Source organism: Pezoporus flaviventris, unplaced genomic scaffold, assembly GCF_033815535.1.
Source record: "Pezoporus flaviventris isolate CSIRO_AGI_PZ_B2104156 unplaced genomic scaffold, CSIRO_AGI_Pfla_v1 ptg000071l, whole genome shotgun sequence".
Taxonomy (NCBI): Eukaryota; Metazoa; Chordata; class Aves; order Psittaciformes; family Psittacidae; genus Pezoporus; species Pezoporus flaviventris.
The window spans coordinates 1,909,591-1,934,365 of NW_026892619.1; the positions used below are offsets into that span (position 1 = coordinate 1,909,591).

General features: G+C 54.9%; 1 protein-coding gene across 1 annotated transcript; it reads left to right on the top strand.

Moving 5' to 3' along the window:
* The first annotated feature begins 10,079 nt into the window (after positions 1-10,079).
* On the top strand, positions 10,080-21,280 carry SFRP1 (secreted frizzled related protein 1). The gene is made up of 3 exons (XM_061472505.1): positions 10,080-10,630; positions 14,475-14,552; positions 20,392-21,280. Exons 1-3 carry the CDS (start codon positions 10,105-10,107, stop codon positions 20,712-20,714), a joined length of 927 nt encoding a protein of 308 aa, XP_061328489.1. The 5' UTR covers positions 10,080-10,104; the 3' UTR covers positions 20,715-21,280.
* Positions 21,281-24,775: the final 3,495 nt, after the last annotated feature.

Genomic DNA, 24,775 nt, shown 5'->3' on the forward strand with positions numbered 1-24,775 from the left:
TCTGATGGGAACACACTCCAGAATCCTCTGCTTGAAACAGGGCACCAGATGGACTGCGTTTCCCTAACCTCTAGCTGGTTCCAATGTGCAAACAGTTAAGATCATGATGTTAACATTTTCTCGGATGCTTTTATGTGCATACGAAATACTCTCAAAGAATGTGCTTTTGAATGCAAGGTTTATCCAATTGCAGCTTTCCTGGAGTTTATAAAACCATACAAATACGTTTTCAGGGTGTCTGAGATGCTGCTGGCCTCCGTGTTGTAAACTCTGAAGCCCTTGCAATGGAATGTAACTGCTACTGCATCGGAGATGTCTCTGGAATTCTTATGATGAGGGAAATGCACTGATTCTTCAGTCCTGTGTCTGCTCACCTCTGAAAGCAGTTAATACATGGCCCATGTCTGCACTAAAACCTCCTTTTGCTTTCTGCCAGGGGCTAAAGGCTTGGCTTCTGCAGACGTGAATGGATCTGAATCAAAGGCTAAACTCCAACTCAATAGCTCTTCAGTGGACTGAGTTGCTTCGCTTATCTCCCAGCAAGCGTAAGACCAGAGCTCTCTTATCCCTCATGGCAACTTCAGCCTCTCGTAGATGGTGAGCATTTACTTCTTCCCTGGCTTAACTGAAAACCTGGATCAAGAAAAAGGAGGTAAATGGAATTCAGGGGGTATTCCTTTAAAGACATCTACTGTTGTACTTTTGGAATAGAAAAGATGGGAATCTCCTAGGTCTGCTGTGTGAACATGAAGGCGAAGCATGGAAATGTTCACGTGTAACCTGTTTCCAGGAGATCCATGCGTTGCATTGCAGCATTTTATGATTCCATACATAAATAGTTCAGAATTAGAGGCTTATTCAAAGATAGTGAATTCGAATAAGGTGGTTAAAATTACATGACAAGAGTACATGAAACCATAAAGGAAGGTAGTAAATTCCAAGGCCAAGTTGGACAGAGGCTTGGTGTAAGGTGTCCCTGCTTGTAGCAGGGGGTTGGAACCGTACCTTAAGGTCCTTTCCAACCCAAACCATTCTGTGACTCTGTGTTTCCATGCTCCCAGCAGCTTCCCCAGGACAGGACCACCTCACCTCGAGTGATTGGATTCCTCCTGTGCTGCTGGTGGGAATCCATTCCATCCTTTCCCCTATGCAAGGAGCCACTGAGCTTTGGGATGCGGTTTGTGCCCAAAGCCGCAAGAAGCCTGTTTGAGCAGTGGGATAAGCCCCTGGCTCCCACTGCTGAGCTCAGCTGCCAGGAAAGTTCCTCGGGAAGCAGCACAATCTTTGTTTGGCCATTAAAGCAGAGAAAGAGCCAGGGAATCTTAGGAAATGCTTGAAACGATTAGGTGATCTTAACTCTAAGGAGCTAAACAGATGCAAAGCAATTCTCCCCCCGTCCCCCCCCGCCCAGCCCCTCGTGCTGCTGTAGAATGTAATCTCATTTCTAAACACACAATTACAGCAAATAAAAAGCAAAGAAAAGAATAATTAATTTCTGCTTCCTCATGCAAATCCTCGGACCAATCATTTAGGGATCAGGGGCGCTTCAGCTTCTTGTGCAAATTCCAAACTGAAGGCCTGGCACAGGGGAAAAAAAAAAAAAAAGAGGGAAAAAGCAAGTGAATGGATTTACTTTTCTAAGAACCAGAATTAACAAAGGTTCCATTTTGCATGGTTCTGCGCCTGGCCAGACAGCCCTTGCTGACAGGCTCTCAAAAAACATGTGTTGGGCTGTTGAAAAGGCCCCAGTGTTGACTGACAGACAATTGAAGTGACAAATTGTTCCATTGTACTTGGCAGGGAGAGCGCTGTATTAGATAATTAGGGCGAGGAGGGAAGCGGCAGGTCACAGGTCAGAAGACACGTCTGACCCTGCTTTCTGAAAGCCCTGAATGGAGCCCGCGCCCGGGAACGCAGCGTGATGCTTCTCCTTCCTTTGCGATGATTAAGAGCTAACGAAGATGGAGCAGGGACCCATGGGATCCAGTGGTACCCAAAGCATCACTCAGCCATGCAGCGCACAGCGCTGGGCATCCTTTGGCGTGGGTGAAGCGGTGAGGATCCCGTGGGAAGACACAAGCAAACAGTGGAAACGGGCTGAGGAACGTGCTCAGACCCACTCGCACCACACAACCCGGGAGCATCTCGGCAGGTCCGTGGTTTGAATTGGCAGCAAAACACACAGCATCCAGCCCGGAATTCCATCCCAGGGCATGGACGCCTTCCTCATGGAGCCCGTGCGGCTCAGTCCGTGGGCATCAGCACGACCAAACTGCTGGGGTGTTTTTCTGCTGGCTGCAAATAGTACAGCTAATAATTATTGAAGCCTCTCTCCCACCATAGAAATGAAATATGGCATGGAATCACAGCACAGCTAGTCCATTGAGAGCGCTGCTCGGCTGAGTAATACCAATAATTCAAAACAGATGAGCCAAAGGCTCGAGCACTATAGACCCAGTATCCCGATGTGCCCTGACCCCAGGAACTCGCTGAAAGTTACCTTGAGACTCGCCAGAGCTCTTTGTAACTTCTGTGAGGGTTATTTATTGCAAAGTCATAAATATTTGCTATGGATTTTCTCCATCAATCGCCAGAATGAATGAGGTTAGAAGAAATTTATGTCCTCGGATTTTGGGCATGTGTTTCTCAGGCCGGGGAGGAAAAAGTGGGATCTCCATTGTGCAGAGGACGGGCTTTGGGCCCTGTTGCTAATGAATTCCCTTCCTCAAATGGTTTAACATGCACAGTACAGTTGAGCAGGGGGGAGGGAGGGATGAAATCTCTCTTAAAGTCCTCCATAAGCTCATTTATGGGGGAAGGAAAAGACTTTTTCCCTGTTCTCCTGCCTGGATGACCTTCGAGCCCATTGAAAACCTGACACTGGGGAGCGGTGGTGCCCAGGAAAGAATCTACCTCAGTTCTCTGTGCTGACCCTTCATGGTCCCACATCACCCCATATCCGTGAGCATGGACTGGGATGGGGAATGGGCATTTTGCCTGCATCCTCACTTTAATCCCTGTGAGAGCAGGATCCTGCACCTCCTTTCCAACTGCTGTGAAGTGGTTGCATGGGACACGCTGGCAGCCTGTGTGTCTCTATGGTGATTCACACAGTCCCATGTCCGTCTGTCCAGCCACCCAACAGCTCCTGAAAAGGTCTGCATGAATGAGCTGATCTAGCTTTGTTTCTGCTCCCATGGCTTGCCCTTTACCCTCTGGCCTTTGCCCAGCTCCGTGGCCAGGGGAGCGAGCGTTTGGCCACAGATCACTGCACATCTGGCCAGATGCTCCCATAGACACAATGAGCTGGGGCAGGGGCAGCACCAGACACAGCCCCTTTCTCCTGCTGCCAAAAGACTTCAGTGTGGGTCCATCACTGGCAAAATGGATGCTGCTTCCCCCATATCCATCCTGCTTCTCTTCCATTGTGCCTGTGTGATGCAGCAAAGACAGGCCTGGCCAGCGCTGGCTGCCCCTGCAGTGAGCCCTTGGGTAGACCTGGCAGCTCTCAGCTGGGGCAAGGGGATGCTGCCACTGCTGCGGGGCTCTGCAGGGCCCTGTGTGTGCTGCTAGGCTGAAGGAGTGTAGCCCCTTGGCTTGGCTTCATCTAGGAGCTTTCTCTTGCCTGCTGATGAGGCTCCTTCCTGGGTCTTGGTCTGTTGCAGTGCATCCAGTCACAGGATGCTTTCACATCCCTCCTACCCCTGAGCGATGCCTGGCACAGACCAGGTTAAGGAGCTGAGTGTCCTGCAAGCAACCGACAGGCTGGAGAAGGCATTCCCAATTGCCTCCTCTTCTTCCACATGTATCCCTAGGAAGAAACAGCCTCCTCTTTCACTTCTTGTCCCGTGCAGCTGATTGCAGTTTCCCTGCTCGCAGGTCATGGATGAGCTGGGAATGCCGGAGCCCGGTGTGGATTTCATGGTGTAGCTGCATGTCTGTTAGCATCCAGATCACAGTGACAACACATGCAAATCCAGTGTGTGCTCAATGAGTCTGTGCTGGGTAATGTGGTAGTGGGAATGGTTGACAGAGGGAGCATGACACCAGGAGCTATTTGCTCAATCAATGATTTACCAGATGTGTACACTGTACTAAAGGCTTGTAAACATCCTTTAATGGCCAGCTGTAAATCCAGGCAGGAGCAGTGCCAGCTTCATCTCCATTGGATGTGCTTTAGGAACAGCAGCGAGAGGGCTCTGAATCACTGCGTTATGGGCTCTGTCAGCTCTGCAATTGTGTATGTAAATCAATGAACTGAAGTCCTTAAGCCAGAATTATGTGGATGTCAGGAAAGGTTTTATGATCAGCAGCTTTTCCTTCCCTGGCTTCCCTGCAGTTTCTTGTCTGCCACATCTCCAGAACATGGGCTTTCCATCCCAGTGCCCCAAGTGCATGCCTGTGTTTTCACTGACCAAGTTGGAAGTCTCTTTTGTTAACCGCTGAAGCAAAGCGTCATTAGCGAGAAGTGTGGAGCGTGCACAAAGAGGAACTTGCCAAATTACTAATAAGCAGAAACTCCATCCATCTTAATGAGGCAGGGTTAAGAAAATAGCAACCTAGAAGACACACAATGGAGCCTTTCCAGGCTGTTTATTTATTCCTGTTAGGAAGAGGTTCAGACACTCCATCGCTGGTGCTGCTCGGAGACTCTCGCGTGGTTTCCGAACCGAAGGCTGCTTCTGCTCTTGCGAGTCGTTCATCATGAACAAGTTAAGTAAAGAAGGGGATGGATGGCTCAAAGGAATGGTTGCAGGGAAGGTGAATATCTGCCCTGCAGACAGATGAAACGACACAGCAACAGAAACGCTGGTTCCAGGCCAAGCTTGTGCTGGGCAGCAGATGAAGCGCAGTGCTCGTGGTGGGAATGGGAACCGGTGCTGTGGGCTGGGGAGGGGATGCTGCGTGGTGCTTGTTATATAAAATCAGCTAATCCCAGCCTGGTTTGGGTTGAAGGGACCTTAAAGCTCATCCAGTTCCAGCCGCTTGCCATGGGCAGGGACACCTTCCACTAGAGCAGCTTGCTCCAAGCCCCATCCTTGAACACTGCCAGGGATGGGGCATTCACCACTTCTTTGGGGAACCTGTGCCAGCACCTCAGCATCCTCACAGGGAAGAACTCCTTCCTTATATCCAACCTGGCCTTCCCCTCACTGAAGCAGGCACAGGTCCCTGTCTGCTCCATCACCATGGGCCTCATCTCGCTGTGATTTACGGCTCCCTGGGGACCGGCACCACTTCCCAGGTTTCCGTGGCAGCACGGAAGGGGTTTGCACCATTCCGAGGTGCCTCCACACCTGTGATCCCAGCCACATACTTCTTTTGTTGGCTAAGGAACGACTGGCAGCCCTATTTCACACGAGCACCTCAGCTGCTGGCTATTTTACGGCGCTCGCTGTATGTTATTCAAACTTTATATACATTGCAGACCCTCTCAGCAGCCTGCACCTGGTCTGGGGCAAAGCTGAGCCTCAGAGAGAAGAATGTGCTGTAATGCAGCAAGTTATTACAGGATAAATATTTATAAGCCCCTGTAAATATTTGCCATCAGTTCCCTCCTGGGACGAGGGGGCAGACGGTCAGAGTTTCAGCAGTGCTGAAGGCATTAGCTGTCATAGTTCTTTATGTGCTATCTCAGCTAGTAAAGCTTTTGTTGATTGTGCTGTTCTAGCATTTAATGGTGCTAATTTCACACTAGCAGGAGACAGCGGCTGCAATTGGTGCCTGCCTCGATCCTGGTGCTGCTTGATGGCAGCATCCTTTGCTTTGGGATCTAAAGCAAATACCCCCTTGGGAGCCCAGGAGCTGTCCTGCTGCAGGAGGAGGTGTGAGAGCCCCATGGCGCTGGGGTGATAGAGGATGTCCCATGTGGGGACCTGGCGGGTGGCTGCATCCTTTCCCTGGAGCAACGTGGGTACCACGAGCCCCGGCTGGTCTCATCTCCACCATCACTGCCGCCTCTGTTGGGGCTGGGACGGTGGGAAACCATGGCAGAAATGCCAGGGCAGGCAAGGCCATGACTCCTCCATGCCCTCAACCGCAGCAGTAAAACAATGGGCCCTAGGCCCTAGCGCTTGTGGGGACTATTTGGGGGCTCCACTTTGCTGCTCATGCACGAAAGGCAGTCATTTGGCAAAAATCAGCTCAGTTAGCAGGCATTGTTCCTAAAGAGCCCGGAGCTGAATGGGCTCAGGGCTAATATATTCTATTATCCCACGCCTGCCTCTTTCCCGGGGTGGCACGGAAGGAAACGTGCATTCCAGGGCTGTGCGGGCAGGGCAGAGCAGGGAGGCCAGGAAGGGGTGGAAGGGCACGTCCACCCCAAGTGTCCCTTCGATGCCGAGTGCTCACTGATGGGGGATGTGGATATGGATGCGATGTGAATGTGGTTAGATATGGATGTGGATGGATGTGGACATGGACATGGATGTGGATGTGGATGTGGATGTGATGTGAATGTGGATAGATATGGATGTGGATGTGGATGTGGATGGATGTGGACATGGACATGGATGTGGATGTGGATGCGATGTGAATGTGGATAGATATGGACGTGGGTGTGGATGGATGTGGACGTGGACATGGATGTGGATGTGGATGTAGATATGGATATGGATGTGTATGAGAATGGATGTGGATGTGATGTGGATATGGGTAGATGTGGATGGATGTGGATGTGGATGTGAATGTGATGTGGATGGATGTGGACACGGATGTGGATGTGGATGTGGATGAGAATGGATGTGGATGTGATGTGGATATGGATAGATGTGGATGAGAATGGATGGGGATGTGATGTGGATATGGATAGATGTGGATGTGGATGTGGATGGATGTGGATGAGAATGGATGGGGATGTGATGTGGATATGGATAGATGTGGATGTGGATGGATGTGGATGTGAATGGATGTGGATGTGATGTGGATGTGAATGGATGGGGATGGATGTGAATGTGGGTATGGATGCAGACATGGATGAGAACGGGTGTGGATGTGGATGGATGTGGAGAAGAGGGATCTTTGGTAGGGGCAGAGTGCGTGGTCCAGCAGGTTGTGGGTGAACAATGGAGCCAGGAAGCAGCGCAGCTAATGGGGCTGTTGAAAGGGGAGGGGAGCACTGGGGAGAGGCAAAACGGGCACATTGCAAAGCCTCTCATTATTCCATAAGAACACGTTCACCCCTGTGGGAGCGGCAGCAATAAATGGCTGTAAAGCAAAGCGAAACGATGACATTAGAGACTATGCAGAGATTTCACAACCAGTGGGCAACGTAACTGTGAATGGGAACGGCTGCACAGGCTTCCCTCTGAAAAGTTAATGCCCAGTTTGGAAGGGGTTTGTTGGAAGAGCAGCCCTTTCTGGGCAGCTGCTATTTAAGAGGCCTCGTACTGTGTATTAAGCAATTTAGTGGTCTAGACCAGAGCTGTTGGCTTTTTTCTGCCTTTTTTTCCCTTCTGCTTTTTTGGTTTTATTGGGTTGTTTTTTTTGTTTTTTTTTTTGAAGAAAACCCATTTTCTGGGCAGTTGTATTCCAGTGGACAATTCCTGCCGGGATTCCCACCAACGCTGCTGCTGGGGATGTGGTATCGGATACAGAAGAGAGAAGGGAGCCAGCAAAAGGCCCTTCCTGGGTTGAGTTCAAGAACTGTCCAGGCTCTGAGCGTGGATGGGTTTTGCAGCCAAACGCTGTCCTGTAGCCTTCCCACTTGGATCAGGAGCATTGGCCTGTGGCCTGGTGAGGGTACAGCCAGCCCAGGGTCAGTGCGGGGTGCTCCAGCATCACCCATCACTGCAGTGCCCATGAGAAGGATGGTTTCCATGCTCCGTGTGGACTCAGCTGAGTCCCCATCCTACCTATGATGTCTCTATCACTGTCATGTTTCTATGGCACTACTCAGGCTGTAGTATGCTGCTGTCACACAGAGGATGCTGCTGGGATAACCAGAATCCTGACTGGTTTTATCACAGTGTTACTGCTCCCCAACTTCCCAATCAGAGTTTCCCAAGTCCCCATCCTATCTATGATGTTTCCATCACTATCATGTTTCTGTGCCTGCAGGGACGCTGCTGTGTTTTCTACAGTCTCATGAGATGTCTCAGTGTTTCTAAACTGATTTGGGTAAAAGCATCTTCTAGGCTCTCAGAGTTTCCCAAGGGATGAGAAGTCCATTCTGCAGCAGTTTCTTGGTGTTTTGCTCCCGTTTCTTGAGCCCAAGCAGCAGGAGAGGGTCTGCTCCATCCAGTTGCCTCTTAAGCTGCTGGCACCTATGTCGTAGGCTCCTCTGGTTTACTGCTGAATTCTCCACTTCATTAGCAGTGCTAACTGGCCTCTCTCTTCTGCTAGCCCGCAGGTGAAAGTGGCTCTTTCATGCTTCCAGGCAGCAGAGCCTCTTCCATTTACCTCTCAACGAGGTGTAGTTCCTGTCTTAAACAGCACGAGCTGTTGAAGCAAAAGGCAGCAAGAGTAACGGGAGCATTGTATGAGTTCAGAGGAGGGAGCTCAGGGGAGCTCCAGGGACAAGTGGGCAACCCGATGGCCAGATCTTGGGCACATGGGGACTGAGATGGCTCCTTCTGCCCCAGCTTGTGAGGAGGGCCACAGCGTGCCCAGCTCTTGGCTTTGGAGGGCAGCAAGGCACTGCAGGCCCTCGGGAGAGCAGCAGCCCATGCCTGCCCACTGCAGTGGGATGCGTGGAGGCAGCTGTGGCCTGAGAAGCTGGCAGGAGCAGTCCCCCCATTAAGCTCTGGACCTGGGGCTGACAATGCTGCTCATCCACTCTACACATGCCCTTTTCTTGCACAAGGTGGTGAGGGACTGGCACTGCTGCTGCTGGGGAGCAGAGGATGCTGCTGGGGAGCAGAGGATTCTTCTGTGGGACTAGAGGTGCTGCTGAGAAGCAGAGGATGCTACTGGGGGACTAGAGGTACTGCTGGGGAGCAGAGGATGCTGCTGGGGAGCAGAGGATGCTGCTGGGGGACTAGAGGTGCTGCTGGGGAGCAGAGGATGCTGCTGGGGAGCAGAGGATGCTGTTGGGGAGCAGAGGATGCTGCTGGGGAGCAGAGGATGCTGCTGGGGAGCAGAGGATGCTGTTGGGGAGCAGAGGATGCTGTTGGGGAGCAGAGGATGCTGCTGGGGAGCAGAGATTTCTGCTGTAGGACTAGAGGTGCTGCTGAGGAGCAGAGGATGCTGCTGGGGAGCAGAGGATGCTGTTGGGGAGCAGAGGATGCTGCTGGGGAGCAGAGATTTCTGCTGTAGGACTAGAGGTGCTGCTGAGGAGCAGAGGATGCTGCTGGGGAGCAGAGGATGCTGTTGGGGAGCAGAGGATGCTGTTGGGGAGCAGAGGATGCTGCTGGGGAGCAGAGATTTCTGCTGTAGGACTAGAGGTGCTGCTGGGGAGCAGAGGATGCCGCTGTGCGCACAGCGGCTGCTTTCACACAGCTCCCGCTGCCCCAGCAGGACCGGAGCCCTCTTTCCCAGGTGCGATTCCTCTTTAAGAAACAGACCAACTTCTCTCCTGGTTTGTTGTTGGTTTTTTTTTTTCCCCAAATTCCACAGGTTTTGCTGGAATTTGTCCACAGGGAAATCCCTGCACGGCCCAGGCCAGCTCCTCGCGCACATCTGCAGCCTCGGAAAGCCCTGCAGCCCTTGGGGGCTCCCCGGTGCCGCCGAGCCCCGCCGCTCGCACACGGCACCTGCCGGTGAACCGGGACCCGCTGGAGGGGGGGACGGGGGACGGGGAACTGGACCCGGGGCACGGAGCTCCCTGCCCGGGGGCGCTCGGCGCCGTCGGGGCCGGGAGGGGTGGGGCGGGGCCTTAGCGGTGCCGGCCGCTGATTGGCTCCTGAGGCCATTGATTGACACCCGCGGGAGAGCGCGCGGCGGGCGGCGCCGCTCTGATTGGCTGCCGGGGGCTCACAAACCCGCGGCGCGGCGCGGCGGGGCCAGACCGGGGCCGGGACCGGGACCGGGGCGGGCGCGGAGGCAGCGGAGGGGTCGGGGCGGCTCCGAACGGGGACGGGGAGGGGAGGGGGGGGGGGTCCCGGGCAGGGCGCAGCGGAGGGGCCCCGGCAGCGGGCGGCGCCGTCGGGGTTTACCGTGGCGGCGATGGGCGGCGTGCGGGGCGCCGCGCTGCGGGCGCTGGTGTCGGTGGCCGCCGGGCTGGTGGCGTGCGGCGGGGGGAGCGAGTACGACTATGTCAGCTACCAGTCCGACCTGGGCCCCTACCCCGGCGGGCGGTTCTATGCCAAGCCCCACCAGTGCGTGGCCATCCCCGCAGACCTGCGGCTGTGCCACAGCGTGGGCTACGATAAGATGGTGCTGCCCAACCTGCTGGACCACGAGACCATGGCCGAGGTGAAGCATCAGGCGAGCAGCTGGGTGCCGCTGCTCAATAAGAACTGCCACATGGGCACCCAGGTCTTCCTCTGCTCCCTTTTTGCCCCCGTCTGCCTGGACCGGCCGGTGTACCCGTGCCGCTGGCTCTGCGAGGCCGTGCGTGACTCCTGCGAGCCCGTCATGCAGTTCTTTGGCTTCTTCTGGCCCGAGATGCTCAAGTGTGACCAGTTCCCCCAGGATGATGTCTGCATTGCCATGACAGCCCCCAATGCCACCGAGGTCTCCAGGCCCAAAGGTAAGGTGTGAGCGGTGCTGCAGCCCTGCTCCTGGTGCTTGTCTCTGGGTGGATGGGGCAAGTGCTGGTCCAGGAGGGGCTGTGCAGGACTAAAAGGGTCTTGGGGCAGGAGGAGACTCACTTGAACTCTGGTCCTGCGGCCCATGAGGGAGGAGGGCAGGATCCCTCTATCCCAGAGCCAGGCCCTGAGGCAGATGGTGCAGGGGCACGGGGGGTTTGTGGCCGCTCTGGTCCCCATGATGGACCAGGGCTCTGACCCTCCATCCTCAGGTGCTGCTCTGCCCTGGCAGTGGTTTCTCTCCCGAGCTGGACTCCTGCTGTTGTTGGCAGCACAAGGATGTGCGATGTGTCCCCGTTGTCCCAAAAACACTGCCTGACCAGGGTCAGTAGTGACAGTAACACCGGCACAGTGTTGAGCGATCCCTGCTTCCTGAGCAGCCCCGGGGGCGAGAGAAGAAGGGGCTGGGGAAAGGGGACGTGGTTCTTGTTTGCTGCCATGTGTGTGGCAGGGCTGTTGAGTGCCAGCCTGCCTTGTTTGTGCGAGTTGCAATGAGTGCAGCTTGCTGCTCAAAACTCACAGTAACTGATTATCCCGGTGCCGCTCCGGCATTCCGCATCGGAGCGCTCAGGGAGGGATGTTTGCAGAGGGCGATGCTTCCCCGTGTCCGGAGCCCCATTGGAAGGGATGGGCATTCCTGCTTTCACTTGCAGGGGATGGAGGGGGGGGACCCACTCATGGGGCTGAGCAACTCCTGTGGCTTCTGTGCTGTGTTCGGAGTTCATCTGGAGGGGACGTGGCCCTTTGCAGTGACCACTTGTGTGCAGTTACCATCCCAGACAAAGGCTTCACGTTGGGCTGGGCTCCCCCAGCCCGCAGGGGTTATCCTGCTCATCCCAGCGGGACTCATCCTTCAGAGTCATGGAACAGAAGGGGAGCAACCTGTTGTGTCTCGACAGGGGCATGTGGAGGCAAAGGGGTGAGATGAGTGTGCCCGTGCCGGGGCTGAGGTTTGGCTGCTCCCTTTGGATCCATCCTCTCCCCCCGGCGGCACCCACGCTGGCCTCCTTGCCATGGCTTGTGCTCGCTAACGCCATGGCTGGAGGAAGCTCTTTGTTTTCCAGGAAGGCTCTAAATTCATCTGTCCCGTGTGAACCTAGACCCTTGGTCAAGACCACAGCCGTGTCCTGTGCTGCGGGTGCAAAGGTCACTTTTATTCCCTAGGGCTTGCAGCCAAGCTGCTCCTTGGGCAGCCAGATCTGAGCTTGCTGAAGAGCTGCCCCCCTTCCAAGGTCCAAAACAGTGTCTGAGCTGTTTGCAGGTCGTTCATGTCTGCATTAATCACCCAAGACCTGGGAACAGGCTTCTAAATAAGCAGCATCTGCAAAGCTTTTCCTTGTGTGGTTTAACTTACTGATCACCTGTCTTGATGGCACCATTGAGGTGGGACGCTCAGGTGGGACCCCTTTGGTCTTGAGCACTGGGCTGTGTTTCCTGTTGATCCCAAGAGGGTCAGAACCCAGCAGTGTCCCCCCTTCTCTCTGGGCACTCGTAAGAACGAGCCCTTTCACTGTGTTTTCCCCCCCCATTAACACCTCGAAATTGGAATTTGTTCCTGCCTCTCAAAGAGCTGACCTGCAGAATTCCTTTCTCCTTAAGCACGGGGCGGTAAAGCCTGCAGGCCCGCAGGATGCATCAGGGGAGTTGCAGATTAATATAGTATTACACATTCCTTCCCCTGCCCCTGGAGTAAGCTGGCTCTAAAGCCAGGCAGTAGAAAACGGTCAGCAGGGAAGAAGCAGGCGAAGGCTGTGCTAGGAGTAGAGGTGTCACTGGCAGGAGGTGGCTGTGCTCCTGACCTTGGTGTGATGGGGTGTCCCATAGGAGGGAAGCGTTTCCCTTCCCCTTGGTGTGGGGCAGTGTCCCCGTGAGCCCTGCAGGCGCATCCCTGCCATGGCGAGCGCTGGGTACCATGGCAGCCCCCGGCCCAGCAGGGATGCGGCAGTGGGATGCGTGCGTGGCGGAGGCTGCTGCTGGGGCATCCACAGGGAAGAGGTTTGTCCATGGGGAGCAGAGCTTTGGCAGGACGTGGCTGGCAGCCGTGTTTGTGGGAAGGGGAGGGATGCGCTGCCCTATGGGTGGCTGCTGGCCCTGCTGCAGCACGGTGGGATCCCGTGGTGCCAGAGCCCTCCTGGGGCTGCTGGAGCAAAGCCCGTGTTCCACCAGGGAACAATGACTCCGAGTTTCCAATTTATTCCCATTTCATTCCTTTGGTTGCCTGGAAAGCTCTTAGGGCGGGCGCAGCGCGTTGTCTGTCTGGCCCGTGTGGGCTCAGCCCCTGTCCTAATGCGCCCTTTGGCTGCTGAGGCACATGGAAGTGCTTTGCACAATGGGATGTGTGGGGATGAGCTGATGCTGGCAGGTACCTGTCTGTTCCTAAGGGTGGTCCCCAGCACGGTCGCTAACTCCTGGCACTGCAGCAGGCACTGTAGCATCCCCTCTCATCCAATGTGCAGCCTGGGAGGGAGGGGGAAGCATCCTGATGCTGATGTTAAAAATAGAGCGTTGGGGACGTCATCACATCCCCGAAGTCTGGCTCCTGCCTCCGTCTCTCTGGGTTGGGACGCGTGAACGTGACATTAGGGTCGTGGAAAAGGCATTTCCCCCGGAGACAGGCGGCTCTTAGGGATGGAGACACCAGCTTTTGGGGCCTGCAGACACTGGGGCTATTGGAGGGCCGGTTGCTCTGCATGTGTGATTAATAAAGACGTGGTGCATGACCCCAGGAATTAGCATTTGGCACAGGACCCGTTGGGAGGGAGGCAAGAGGGGAAGAACAAGCCACAGAAAACAAATGTCTCGCCTGAAACCCCGGGGGGCAGCTGTGGCTGGGGAGGCTCTGCTCTGTAGGTGGCATGGGTCGTGGCTCGGCACCCTCCCTCTGGGAGAGCGCTCCGGTGTCTGGTCCAGCAGCGCTGTGGGTTCTGCTGGATGGGGCGAGCGCTCCGTCTGCACGCAGGGACCTGCAGATGTTTCAGCCCCAAGAATAACTCCCTTGTGTGGGAATGAGCCCTCGTCCTGCTGGACCAGGAGCAGCATCTCCCTGGCTCAGCCAACTCAGCCTCACAGATCCGTGCCTCTGGGTGGTCTCTGCTCCACTTGGAGATGGGAGCCTGGAAACGGATCTCAGTGTCTGGGTGATGTGATCCCAATGAAACCTCCTGGGCTGGAAACCATCATCCCAAGGGGATGATGTGGAGGCTCTGCTCCGCTGGAGCCATGGGGCTGTAGGGTGTAGCCGGGCTCAAAACACAAACAGGAAGATGTCTGCTCCTGGGGTTGTGCTGGAGGAGCTTCTAAAGCAGGGTGTGAGAGCTGTGGGTCCATCACCAACCGGTGCTGCTCTATGGGCTTGCCATGTGGCAGTCCCCAGCACTAAGGGGGAGCCAATCCTGACCTCCCTGCCCGGCTCTGGGGCAGCCCCTCAGCACGAGGGCACCATCCTGCTGCCGGGCAGGGCTTGGGCACCGTGTGCCTGCTTGGCACAGTGCGAGGAGGGAGCGTGAGCGGGCTGTGGGCCATGCCCCATGGCGAGCGGCTGCCCTCAGCCGAGTGCCGGGCCCTCAACACCCCTCTCCTTGCCAGCCCTGCCCTCGCTCTTGGCACTGCCTGTGCCTGGCCATGGCGATGCTGGAAAGGGGCTGGCAGGAGGCTCTCCTGACCCTCAGCAGGGTGCTGCTCTGTGGGGCTGGCACCCCACGGCAGGCTGGAGGGCAGCGGTATCGCAGCACGGTGCAGCCGGTGCCTTGAGCCAGCTCCTCACCACCTCTGCTCTCCTCTTGCCAGGAACGACCGTGTGTCCCCCTTGTGACAACGAGATGAAGTCGGAGGCCATCGTGGAGCATCTGTGTGCCAGCGAGTTCGGTAAGGAGGGATGCTGGGGGCACCGGAGGGATGCTGCGGCTGGGTGCTGGACCGCTGTGTCCCTGCGTGTTGGGACCAGCGATGTGGCCGTGCCTGCAGGCAGCACTGTCCTTCCCCGAGGCCAGCGTGCCTCTAGATGTCAGTGTCGGCGCGCATCAGTGGCGGATGGGACAGGACTGGACACGTCCAGGATGTGTCCGGCTCCTGCAGCCCAGTGCACCCAAGGATGGGGACAGTGGGGCCCGGCGCTTGTGTTCCTCCATCACCCACCTGCAGTGCTGAGCATCCCACCCTGCCCCAGTGTGGGGTCATGCGCTGATGCAGGGATGCTGTGGGGCCCCTGCTGCAAGCAGGGAACTGAGTGGTGTGGGTCTGGGGATGGGGCAGAAGCGGCAGTGCCTGTTCTTTGGTGGGCTCAGTGGGGTTTGTAACTTAACCCTGCTGCTATATGCTTGCAGGAGTGATGGGTAGCATGGGCTCTCATTCTGCTTGCTTGGAGGGGTAAAGCAGCTTCCTCCAGGCTGTTACGGCTCGGTTTCTCTTTATCCAATGTCAAACCTAGGTGTAAAACACCCGAAGCCACGCTTAAAGAACGCAGAGCTACTCGAAAGCTGCGTCTTAAGCGTGTTGTGAGAGTGAGTCAGACAGTTGTAGGTAAACAGAACTTCAGGTAAAAGCAAAAGCATCGCAGGGACAGTGGTTGGCTTTCCGAGATCAAACCCAGAATGAGCTGGTTTTGGCATCCTTTCTGGGCTATGTAGCTTTCCCGGAAGGTTGTTAAAGGCATATTGAACAAGGTGTGCATTCCTTGGGGATTAGCACTTGGATATGCCCTGCGCCGGAGCGCGCTGTGCAGACCCAAACGTGCTCTGCGGGCCGGCGCGTTCCCCTCGCTGCTGGAAATGAAGTCTGCTCTCCTGCGGGTTTGGAATGCCGGGAGCCCCGAGTTCAGCCGGGGCTTTTCCTAACAGATCAAAGCATCGACGGGAACACCCATGTAAGAGCTCCCAGGAATGTGCTGGGTGATGGATGCGTGAGCTCGGTGGCTGGGAATGGGGTTTGCTTTTCACCCCACCGTGGGGCTGAGCAGGAGATGGGGGGAACAGGAGCTGCCCCATTGCATCCCTGGGGAGAGACTGGAGGCAGCTCCGTGCTCCTGGATGGGGTCCCCAGCAGACCTGGGGACCTCCGCTGCTGATGGGTCACTGCCCTACCTTGTGCCTCCCCACACAAGGAGCAAGCTGAGGTGGTGCCCCACTGTTGGGCAAGTGCAATACGAGTTCAACCCCATGCTTGGCATCAGCCTCTGCTGCTAAATACCCTCCTCGAGCTTCGGGCCAGTTACACAACAGGGAACAGGGGCCAAACCAGAGGAATTCATGGCCTCGGAGATGCTGAATTGCCCACAGAGCGTGTTGGTTATGGGGAAACATTGTGGTGACAGCAACCAGAGGATGGAAACGTTTCTTGGCAAGCAGTGGGCAGATATAGGGTTACCGGGTACCAGGAGCAGCAAATAGAGGGGAGAGCGCTCGCTCTGCCTTCACGATGGAAGACTTGGTTGTGGCTTGGATATGCTGTTGTCACCCAGCTCCTCCCTGCCACCAGACCTGCTCGCGTGGGTTTTCACTGATGGAGGTTTCATTGCATTCCTCCTTCTGTCACTGTGGTTTTCCTCCCATCCAGGAGGGTCCTGGGTGTGGGTAGAGCTGCCTCCAGATGTGCGCAGCTGGAGCAAGTGAGGAGATGTGCTGCAGGTCTTCCCTGTGAGGGAAGGCAGTGCAGGATGCTCCTGGGGATGCCCCAGCATTGACTTCAGGATGCAAAGCCCAGTGCGTGGCCCTCGGATCTTTGTTTAGTCGCTGTCATGGGGTGATTTCTCACTGAGAGCTATTTATCTGGCACTAGAATAAACTGAGATTTCTCCTGCACATCCTCCACCAAGGCAAACGCTGGCAGTTGACAGGTTACAGACCCTCACCAGAGCCAGACGTGTACAGTAAATGTTTAAACTAACGTGTGCTGCGCTGGTCCCTGCAGCGGTGTTATTGTGGGGTTGCACTTCTCTCCCAGTTACAGATGGGACACGAGGAGCACTTTGTCCACCATGGGTCTACCAGGGTGAGAGGTGGCTGCGTAACAGCTCTGGGAGGGATGCTGGTCTGGAGGACAGCGAAGGAAGAGAGCATCCAGCTGTGAGCATAGGGAGACTGGGAGGAAAAGGGACCAGGACAGAGCCTTGGATGAGCTGCTGAGGCAGCATCCTCACACTAAAGAGCTTATCTCCAACCTGAACTCCCCCTGTTTCAGTCTGAACCCATCACCCCTTGTCCCATCCCTCCAGTCCCTGATGAAGACCCCATCCCCAGCATCCTTGTAGCCCCCTTCAGACACTGGAAGGACCAGTTTGGGGGCACTGGGCTAACTGGAGCTGAGCTTTTGGTGCAGCCCGGGGGGGATGCAGGCTGAAGATGCGATCGCCCTCCCATGCCCCGCATCCCCCAGCCTCCGTGTGCTGCAGCCAGGGCTTGTTCCTCCCTCCTTGTGCTGGGCTGGCCCTGGCTTCATTCCTCTCTCTGTTTCTCTTAGTGATGTTATTTATTGTTTCTGCCCTTTCTCTGGGGTCCGGGGGGGATCCTGCTCGAGGGCTCTCGCTGCACGGGGGACTGCAGTGCAATCAATACACGCTGTTTGTTTTTCCCCCTGACTGACAGCTCCTTGCCTGCAGCCTTCTCCCGTTACAGCCCTAATGTGTCTTCTGGCAGGTTTCCTCCTTCTGAGTGATTTCTAAAGGAAGGAGCAGCGAGGCTGAAGGAGCAGCAGAGCTTTCCCTTCTCTCGTCTTCCCTCCCCTGCCCCTGAGGTGCTGGAATGGGGCCCCTGCCTATGCAGGCAGGAGAGCAGCAGCAGGGATGATCCCAGGCTGCAGCGTGATGATGAAGAGGGGCTGGTGCCTGCAATGGCAATGAGTGGGGTGCCTCGGTACGGGGCATCCCTTGGGGGTGTGGAGAGGGCACCCGAGTGCTGGGGTTGGGGTCGGCAGCACTCACACAGTGTGCCCGGTTTGCCTGGGATTCCTCTTTGCCCACGCTGGGAAGCGGGAGCTGGAGGGAGGTTGATAGGAATTGTTCCAAGTGAGGAAACACGAGTTGTGCTTTGTCAGGCTGGACCCCAACCAAAGCTCTGCGGGGCCTTTGGTGCTGCTGCTGCCAAGAGTAATTTGAGTCCGAGCGAGCAAACACTTTCATACACACAGACTTGTATTAGCAGGGATAAAAAGGGACATTTTTATACCTCCAGTGCTCCCTGTTCTCTCTGCATTAGGGATAACAGAGCTCTGGTACCATCTCATAGGAGCTGTTTGTCACTGGGGCCCCGTTCCTGGCTTGGTCTAAGGGGTTGTATCCCTGCCAGTGGGAGCTGTGGCTGGTGATGGAGCAGCCACCCCTGGAATCAGAATCAACCAGATTGATAAAGACCTTTAAGGTCATCACCTTCTCTTCTCCATCTGAACCCCCCAGGTCCCTCAGCCGTTCCCCATCACACTTGTGCTCCAGGCCCTGCACCAGCTCCATTGCCCCTCTCTGGCCCCGCTCCAGCACCTCAATGTCTTGCAGCTGGTATCCATGGCTGAGGATTGAATCTGTGCGAGCAAATGCATCCTGACCTCTCGGAGGCAATCCCTGCTCTTCTGCTCAGCACTGACCAGACCCGGTGTAGCACAGGGCTGGGGCTCGCCAGGAGGAAGCTGTTTGCTTTGGCAGCTCCCTTGCATCCTGGAGCCAGGTCTGGATCCATCCTGCCTGAGCCTTCCCCACTGCTGGCGGCGGCGTTCCCAGGTCCGGGGGGATGCCAGGCGAGGCGCATGATGCTCCCCACGCCAAGCCCTTTGTGCCTTAGGGAGCCAAGGGGCTGCCTCCCGCTGCCGTGGTGGATGAGCTCCTGAGCTGGGTGTGCAAGGAATGAACGTGCCCTCGGGCTGATGGGCAGGAGGATGCCAGAGCTGCGGGTCCAGCCCTGCTGCACTGACTGTTGTGCCCATAAAGCAGGCCTGAGCTTGGGGAATGTGGCCTGAATAGCGGGGCCGGGAGCCAGGTCACTGGCAATGGGTGAGAGCTGAGCAGTGGTTATCATGCCCTTGTTCTGGCTTGTGTGACTGCTTAGTCCCCAGCAAAACCTGGTATTCCTTGAGCCAGGCTGACTTTTACCTGGGTGGTTGTGCAAACTCCCTCTGTTATCATAGCATCACAGAATGGTTTGGGTTGGAAAGGACATTATGGGCATCCCTGGCTTGTGCACAGGGAACAGCTCCTGCAGCATAGGGCCCTCTTTGTCCCCCATAGGCTGTGGTACTTGGAGCTGTGCGGTTTCTCCTTTGCCAGATTGTTTTCTTCCTTTAGTAGCAAGGATCTAAACTTGCAGTGATCAGAGCAGAGCAATTTGCAAACAAGCCAGTTTGGAAGGGTCCCTTATGACTGGTATTAAACCATTCCTCCTGCTCTGCCAACCGCTGTGCTTGGAGTCAGAAAGGAGAAAGAAATGGAGGTTCACATTGCAGGATGCTGCTGCTGCTGCTGCCCAATGAATGTCACGGAGCTTAGAGCTGCTTGAAAACGACTTGCTTCATTTTCCAGCTCTGTTGCAAACTGATCTGGTTCAGTGTCTTTAGCTCCTTAAAGCTGGAGTCCTTTCCGCTCCTTAAACACCCTCAATTTGGGAAACAGATGCAGTGAAAGCTTCGCTCAGGTTTCCAGCCCTGGACTGTTTTCTTGTACAGGAGCAGCACAACACGAGAGGGCTCTTGGCAAGCACAAGCAGGTGCTTTTGGCACACGGGCAGGTAAATCCCATTGCTCCATGGCCGAGGGCAGGAGGGTGATCCTGCTGCCTTAGGGCTGTCACTGTGCTGTCATTCCTGTCTGGAACGGTGAGCAGAGCTGCTGCCCAGAGAGCAATGTGTGTTCATTGCTCCCAGTTCCAGCAGAACAAGACTTCAAGGAACGATGCTGCAGGGACCAATCTCCCTGCCAGAGCCACAGGATGCCGCCCATTGTCTGCTGCACAGGCTCTGAGAGGCAGATGAGAGGGGACAGCAGACAATTCATCACCTCTCCGAGCGCTATTCATCCGCAGCTATGAAGTGAACTCCCGGATGATGGAAATATGTTAGTAATTTTTTGGCCACATGTGCTTCTCCCCAAACCCGAGGCAGAGCCAAATGGCGCAGAAGCGATGCTCTAATGCACAACACATTTTCATCGTTTCTCCCATGTACCCTGAATTCCTCTTCATGGTCATGGCTGAAGGAACAGCGGGATTTGAGTGGAATTAACTGGGGGAAAACGCTGAAACCCAAAGAGGAAAGTATTTTTCCATGGAGGATGTAGGTGGAAGGGGCAGGCACGTGGCTGCCTCCGCACTGCTCTTTGCTGGGGCTTCACTGCTCCGATGTGGAGACGTTCGCTGCTTGGAAACCTGTTCCACAGCCACCCAAGGGCTGGGAGTGACTGCACACAGATGCTTGAGAGGCCAGGTTGACCTTTTAAATGGCCCTTTCAAGAGTCTCCATGCGTAAAGAGCAGGGAAATCACCTTGTTTACTCAGCTTTTTGCTAGCAAAGAGCATGTCCCTGCTTGAGCAAGTCTCCCTCTCAAATAAAAAGCCCTTGGCGTGCTTTGGGGAAGGGCCATCGGTGTTTTACCTGGCCATGGGGATGGCTCCACTTGTGGCCAGCAGGTCAAGCCATCACTGGGAGAGGGAAGCAGGGGGATGCAGAGGCTTTGTGCCAGTCAACTGCTCAGGAGTCATTGGTTTTCCCCTTCTCTCTGGCTTCTTTTCCAGCTCTGAAGATGACCATAAAGGAAGTGAAGAAGGAGAACGGGGACAAGATGATCGTCCCGCGCAAGAGGAAGGCGCTGAAGCTGGGCCCCATCCGGAAGAAGAACCTGAAGAAGCTGGTGCTGTACCTGAAGAACGGGGCTGACTGTCCCTGCCATCAACTGGACAACCTCGGCCACTACTTCCTCATCATGGGCCGCCAGGTGAAGACCCAGTACCTGCTGACGGCCATCTACAAGTGGGACAAGAAGAACAAGGAGTTCAAGAAGTTCATGAAGAAGATGAAGTCTCCCGATTGCCCGACGTTTCCGTCTGTCTTCAAGTGATGGGCAATGGGGGAGCCGCTGCCTGGACCTGGCCGAGCCCTCCTGCTCCCTCCTTATGCTCCTTGGAGCTTCCCTTGCTGACCCCAGGCTCCCACCTCCGTGAGCGTGACGTGCACCAGGCGCGGTTCACGCCTGCAGCATCCAGCATCCTGCTGCTGTGCGGATGCGTCCGTTCGTTTAAGCAGCAGCTACCAGGTAAAGAGGGCAAGCAGAGCGGGGCCAGGTTATGTCAGGAGGTGACACGCTTGCAGAAAGGACCCTCGTGACTGTCTTTGTGGCTGCAGGACCGCCCTAAAGTAACTCCTGTTCGAACCGGAGCCTCCCGATTATCCTCACGATTAAAGTTAATAGTGGACAACCTGTTACGACCTCTGATAAAACCTCCTCGTAGCTAATTGTCCTCACTGTAAAAAAGCCCCATTGTAGTCTAAACCTGCTTAGTTTAAGCCTTAACCCTGGGGTCCTTGTGATGCCTTGATAGAGCTGGACTGGGGAGCCCCCCACCCCGACGAGCATCTCTTGTGATGTGCCTGTGCTGGCCTCCGCACCCGGCCGAGCCTGGCACCGTGCTGATGGAGCAGCAGCCACGTTCAGCTCAGCATCCCCACATCACCTTCCATGGCACGTGTGGCCAAGGAGAGCTCGTGTCACTCCCTGACTTCACCACTGATGCTTTCCTAGTTTCTTCAGGCTGGTGGCAAAACACCGGGTTGCAGAAGGAGCAGGGCTTGTCCCTATGGAGCGCCATGGGAAACGCATCGTCTCCATCTTTACCTCTTTGCAGTTGCTGTGGGAGCTCTCAGTTTCCAGGTTTTTTATCTGTTTGATGTCTGACAGCTCGGCTTTGTGTCGTTCTGGGTTTGGGTTTTTTTTCCCCCCCCTAATCAAAATGTCATGTTAGCATGAGGTCAAAGAGTTTATGAAAGACAAGGAATATTGGATCCAAATGATTACATTTATCGACCAAGCTGAAATTCATTATTCTGTTAATTGGACCAGTTCTCTTTTCCATAGACCCCTCTTGCTCCACATTAATTTTACTGTCCTCCTTCCATTCACTGTTCTCATCAATCACAATTGCTCTTTAAGAGAACGAATCTCTTGCCATCTGAGATAGTCCTATTGTATTGCAGTTAAGTGAAATAACAAACCCTCATTTTGGAGGTTTCAACCCGCCCCACTCAAAGCTGGTGAATCAATTGTTCCTTAGCTGGGGCGTGCTGTTTGTTCCCCATGTGGGAATAAACAGAGCCGTGGAGTCAATGATAGAAGGATTCCATGAAGGAGCCAAGTGTATTGCGGAGCTGTGTTTCACAGCGAGCAGAGATGGATTTAGGACGTGAGCTCTGTCGAAGGTCCCACTCGGCTCCCTTAGGCCACCACTTGTAGTAGTTGTTTGATGCAAATTAATCATTGTAGATAACATGCTTTATCAGTGAATTAAAGAAAGAAACCGTGGGCTTCCACATCACAGATTGATGAGGTGCAGTCATCACAGCTGAAGAGGAACTGGGTGTGAATGAGGGATGCTCAACCCTTCCCTTGTGCTGGGGCTGCTGGTGGGTGTCCTCTTGGCCACCTCTGGCAACCTGCTGTTGATTCACTGCATTGAAAACACACACTTCAGCAGGAAGCAGCCAACCAAAGACCAAATCACGTCCCATGCACGTGGAGCCCCTTCCAGCCTATGCCGAGCCTTGGATGCAGCACTGGGTGAAGTGATGGTGCCGTGGCCTCTGGCACAGAGCATGGAAGGATTGGGTGGGAGTTTCTTAATGCCACTGGTGCTTTCCTCTGCACAAGCAGGTCAGAAACAATCAGTTCCTTCAAACGCCCCTCTCGCCGTGTGTGTTTGCCTTTGAGAAACCAATTGGAGCTGCTGGGGAGGTTGGGATGTGGTATTCCAGACACAGGGATACCTGGAAAGTGATTTTACCGTTCTCTTGACAAATTGCTCCGTAACTTGGCAACTGCATTGGGTCAACCAGGCATTGCTCCCCTTCCCTCCAGGCTCTTTTGGTACATAGAGGCTTTTGGTATCAATAGCAGCACTAAAAGGAGAGTGTTTCATGTACCATTGTGGTGTAAGCCCTTCTGGTGCCTTTACAGTCTTTTGATGTACCTTTAAATAGTTCATGTAGAGAAGTGTGGCAGATGAGCAGGCAAAACCCGGTGGTTATTGAGTTCACAGGAGTCCATAAACCCCGTGGTGATGGACAGTGCTGTGGGTACCCTCCTGGTGCGCAGACAACGGGTGATGCTGCCAGAGCCCCTGAGCCAGAAACAGCATCCTGTGTATACCTGTGTGTCCATGCAGCTGAGACCTTCTGGACATGGGGAAGGGAAGATGCTTTCTGTTGTCTGAGCCTCCAGCTCCCCCGTGGTCCATCCTTGCTGTGGGAGCCAGGGCCAGGAGATGTTTGCCATGCAGCATCGTGCCTCTGAAGAGGTCTGGGGGATGCGAGAGCCATGCAGGCATCTTGTGCAGGGCTGGGATCAAGGGGAGCCCCATGGCTCAGAGCTGTGTTACCATGGGGTAACACCGTGTCCTGCCACTGCTGTGGTGCAGGGTGCTTTGCTTTGGTTGCATCCCACAGGGAGGCAGGCGCTTGGGTGAGGTGATGGGGAGGGACTGACAGCGCAGGGGTGCTGGGGAGACCAATGTGTGGGACATCAGCAGAGGCAGCAGGGGAACAGGCTCGTGTGGCCGTGGGCAGCATCCCTGCTCCCATAACATGGCCAGTCCCTACACATGCCCATTGGGAATAAAAGGGGCGAGGGGCTGGATGTGCTTGGCAGAGCTCTGCTCAGATTTAAGGGCTTTGCTTGCCTCATCTCTGTCAGAGATGTGAGACCAGCTCAAGGTGCATACAAACTATCTCTTGAAGGGCAAATACTCGAAATAGGATCGTGATGGAGCATGTGGAAGCTGGTAAGGAGCAGACATGAAGTGCCTCAGTGCAGGCACAAGCGTGTGAGCAGAGCAAGAAGATCTTGGTGTCCTGGGAACCTCTTGCACGAGCGCAACGCCTGCTGCATCAGAGCACTGCTTGCCTTTCTCACAGTGTATTTAGATGAAGAAATCTGTACTTGATTGCTCTACTTTGTTTTAAACTTGTGGTTGATATAAACACATTATGGCTTCTGTTTTCTCTCTCCTGTGATTGGAACAAGAAACCCCTCAATAAAATGCCTTTTTTTCTTTGAGACTTGTTTTTATTGTTCCCTACTCATCCCATGTGGTGCTGACATCCAGGGCCCCAGTGCATCGCCTTCTTGTGAGCATCTTCCCCCTGCTGCCTAGCAAGGGATGATGTAAAGGTTTAAGTATTAGTTCCACAATGTTGGAGATAGAAAGGTCTACTGTCATATTACTACTGCTTGATTACACCAGTTTATCTACATAGTTGTTCCCCACTCTCCCCGTTGTACACCGAGCAGCTGAAGCTCGTTTTCGCTTACACTGATGCAAAGATGGGAAAGCAGCAAAGACCCTGCAGCAGGCAGTACTGTCTGCAGGGATTGCCTTCCTCCCATCTCCGGGGTGCAAGGAGAGGAGCTTCCTGGATCACTGCCCTCTTTGGCCTGGCTTCAGCCCCCAGGTTATCTTGATCCAAGTCATTTACCCACCCATGTGGATGTGCTAAGTGATGAGTGGATGGCCAAGGGGTGGGAATGGCCCCAGGTGAGGTTTGATAACCAGCGGGCTCTTCCTGCAGTGCTTTTGGCCGCAGACCCTGGCTGCAGCAGCATCCTCACTGCAGGTAAGGTCAGAGCTGCTGCTCCCAGCTCAGAGTTGGTGTCTGGGGTAGTTTGATGTTGGGGCGAAGGCTGGCTCTTTGCATTGTGCTTAGCTGCTGGGTGTTGTGTAGTTACTAACCAAAGCATCAGGCAGGGCTGAAGAGATGCAAGGAGCTCCTCCATGTATGTACTGGAATCTTCCAAGCTCGGTTCCTTTATGGGCTTTTAGTAGCATCTGTCTAGAGCAGGGAACTGGCAACTGATGTGTTTTGAGGCCATGTAAAAAGCAAGACTTGCAGTCGGCTGCTGCAGGTGGGTGC